Here is a 2,500-nt window from a genome sequence, read left to right on the forward strand (position 1 = left end):
TTATTACAAATTGCTTAATGAACCAAGATAAATATAGATAACAGTTTCGAAAAAGAAGAAACAAACAAAAAACCACCCCAAAAAAAAACGAAAAGGAAACAATATCGGGACAAGTAAATTCCACGATTACTGTCACCATTCCGAGCACTTATCAAGCTCAATAGATAGTTCGTCACTCAGGTCTTTGTTATTGTTTTTTGCCATCCTGTATTAACCCGACTATAAACGTTCATGGATACACACAGCTTTGTGTGTTGGTCCGTTATACTTCCGGATGGCAATGTTGTGAACTCCTTGGCCAAGCGCATTCTATCTGATAGAATGCGCTTGGCCAAGGAGTTCACAACATTGCCATCCGGAAGTATAACGGACCAACACACAAACTCTGTGTAATCATGAACTTTTATATGGTTAATACAGTTTAGTGAGAACAACTCACAAACGCGGATGGCAAAAACAATAACAAAGGCCTGAGTGACGTCATCTTCGAACTATCTATACACACAGAGTTTGTGTGTTGGTCCGTCAAAGCTGTGTGTATCCATGAACGTTTATAGTCGGGTTAATACAGTTCAGTGAGCATTACTCATAAAAGCGGATGTCAAAAAACAATAACAAAGACCTGAGTGACGTCATCTTCGAACTATCTATAGATAGTATGCAGATGACGTCACTCAGGCCTTTGTTATTGTTTTTGCCACCGCGTTTGTGAGTTGTTCTCACTAAACTGTATTAACCAGACTATAAAAGTTCATGGTTACACAGAGTTTGTGTGTTGGTCCGTTATACTTCCGGATGGCAATGTTGTGAACTCCTTGGCCAAGCGCATCCTATCTATATGGCCTGACTTTTGTGACACGACGCGACACCGTATCACTGAGCCACCGATCGACACCCTTAGATTTTCGGTCCGTGTTTATGACAAGAACTCATTTATGCGGCTATGTGGTTTAGGTGGTATAGTGGTATGACACTCGCTTTCGAATCGGAAGGTCCTGAGTTCGAGCCTCGCTCGACGCATAGTTGAGTCCTTGGCAAAGGCTCTTTATTTACATTCTCTCACCGTACTCAGGATAAATTGAGTACCTGGTTGTTGACAGCGTTGTCTCTGTCAGAAAAAAAACAAGGATAAGTATATCGCCTAAGAGGCGTCATGTCTCGTTCTCATGTTACGTCTTGCTGTTGGACAGGGACCCTTTGTAAAGCGTTTTAAGCACGTTCAGTGGATATTGCGCTATATAAAAGCTCTTTTTTTTCAAGTTAATTTTTGTTACTATCCGCTGGGGCAGGATAATGAGTGAGAAGATCTCATTCAGACTGCAGTGTATTATCGGTGACTAAAATGAAAATATACAGAGGTACAACTTAGTGGGGCTCCTTCCGTATGTGGGTGCTACAATTTCAAGTCGGTAAACAAAGCACTTAAGAATTGATAGTATGTGTATAAATAAAAGACACCCATATCTGACCAACTTTTATCTATCGTATAAGTAAACAAAAAGTTTATAGATAGTATGCACTTGTTCATAACATTGCCATCCGGAAGTATAACGACCAACACACAAAACTGTGTGTATCCATTGACGTTTATAGTCAGGTTAATACAGTTCAGTGAGCATTTCCCAGAAACGCGGATGACAAAAAACAATAACAAAGACCTAAGTGACGTCATCTTCGAACTATCTATAGACGGGTCAAGTCTTGAGATAAGTTTTAGTGAAAGAAATCACCAACTGAATATAGAAAGCTGCGAAAACCCGTGCCAAATTTCAATTGCATTAAATATAAACATGAGCGAGAGGATGTTTACCGACCTGAGACGACATGACATCGATACGCATATTCTGCTATTAAAACCCTATCGCCACTTCAGAAGTGTAGAATCTCTATATATTGCTGTCTCCGGTATCATTATGTGAACAGAACTTCAAAACCATACGACCCACGGGGCCGGAGTTTTTCTCGATGTCTATAGCGCTAAATATATATAGAACAAAGATGACGTCACTCTGGTCTTTCTTATTGTGTTTGGCCATCCGCGTTTATGGGTAGTTCTCACATAACTCTATTAACCAGACTATAATAAACGTTCAAGGTTACACATATTTTTGTGTGTAGGTCCGTTATACTTCCGGATAGCAATGTTGTGAGCTTCTTATCCAGACGCATTCTATCTATAGCACTTTTGTTGGATGCTAGTCAATCGCAAAGTACTTTCTGCCAGATTTAAAAGACCAAGTTATCCAATCGCTACGAGATGGACAGGCAGGGGGGAAAGAAAAAAATCTTGACTGCCCCCGGAATTTGTTTCGTTCCTTTGCATGTGAAGTGAGTGCTTTGCCTACTGAGGTAATGAGACCCCCTGTTTGGGCAGAAAGGCAAATACAAATATTTTATTTCACCCCTGATCAATCTATGCCAACGATTGCTCTACCAGCTACGCCATAGGGACTCCCATAATATTATTATCATGTGCTGACCTGTGTAATGAGGATACAGA

The 2,500-nt window shown here is 40.4% G+C and overlaps 1 protein-coding gene across 1 annotated transcript in view; it reads right to left on the reverse strand.

Annotated features, from left to right (window-relative positions):
- The window catches only part of LOC144959567 (uncharacterized), a 6,624-nt gene that overhangs the window by 3,159 nt on the left and 965 nt on the right, over window positions 1-2,500 (reverse strand). Inside the window, exon 2 of the mRNA XM_078892185.1 lies at window positions 2,481-2,500. This exon is cut by the window's right edge and continues 214 nt beyond it. Coding sequence (XP_078748311.1) covers window positions 2,481-2,500 — 20 coding nt within the window. The remainder of the gene's footprint in view (window positions 1-2,480) is intronic.

The sequence above is a fragment of the Berghia stephanieae genome, chromosome 14, assembly GCF_034508935.2.
Source record: "Berghia stephanieae isolate SIO BIC M18660-M18661 chromosome 14, UCSD_Bste_1.3, whole genome shotgun sequence".
Classification (NCBI taxonomy): domain Eukaryota; kingdom Metazoa; phylum Mollusca; class Gastropoda; order Nudibranchia; family Aeolidiidae; genus Berghia; species Berghia stephanieae.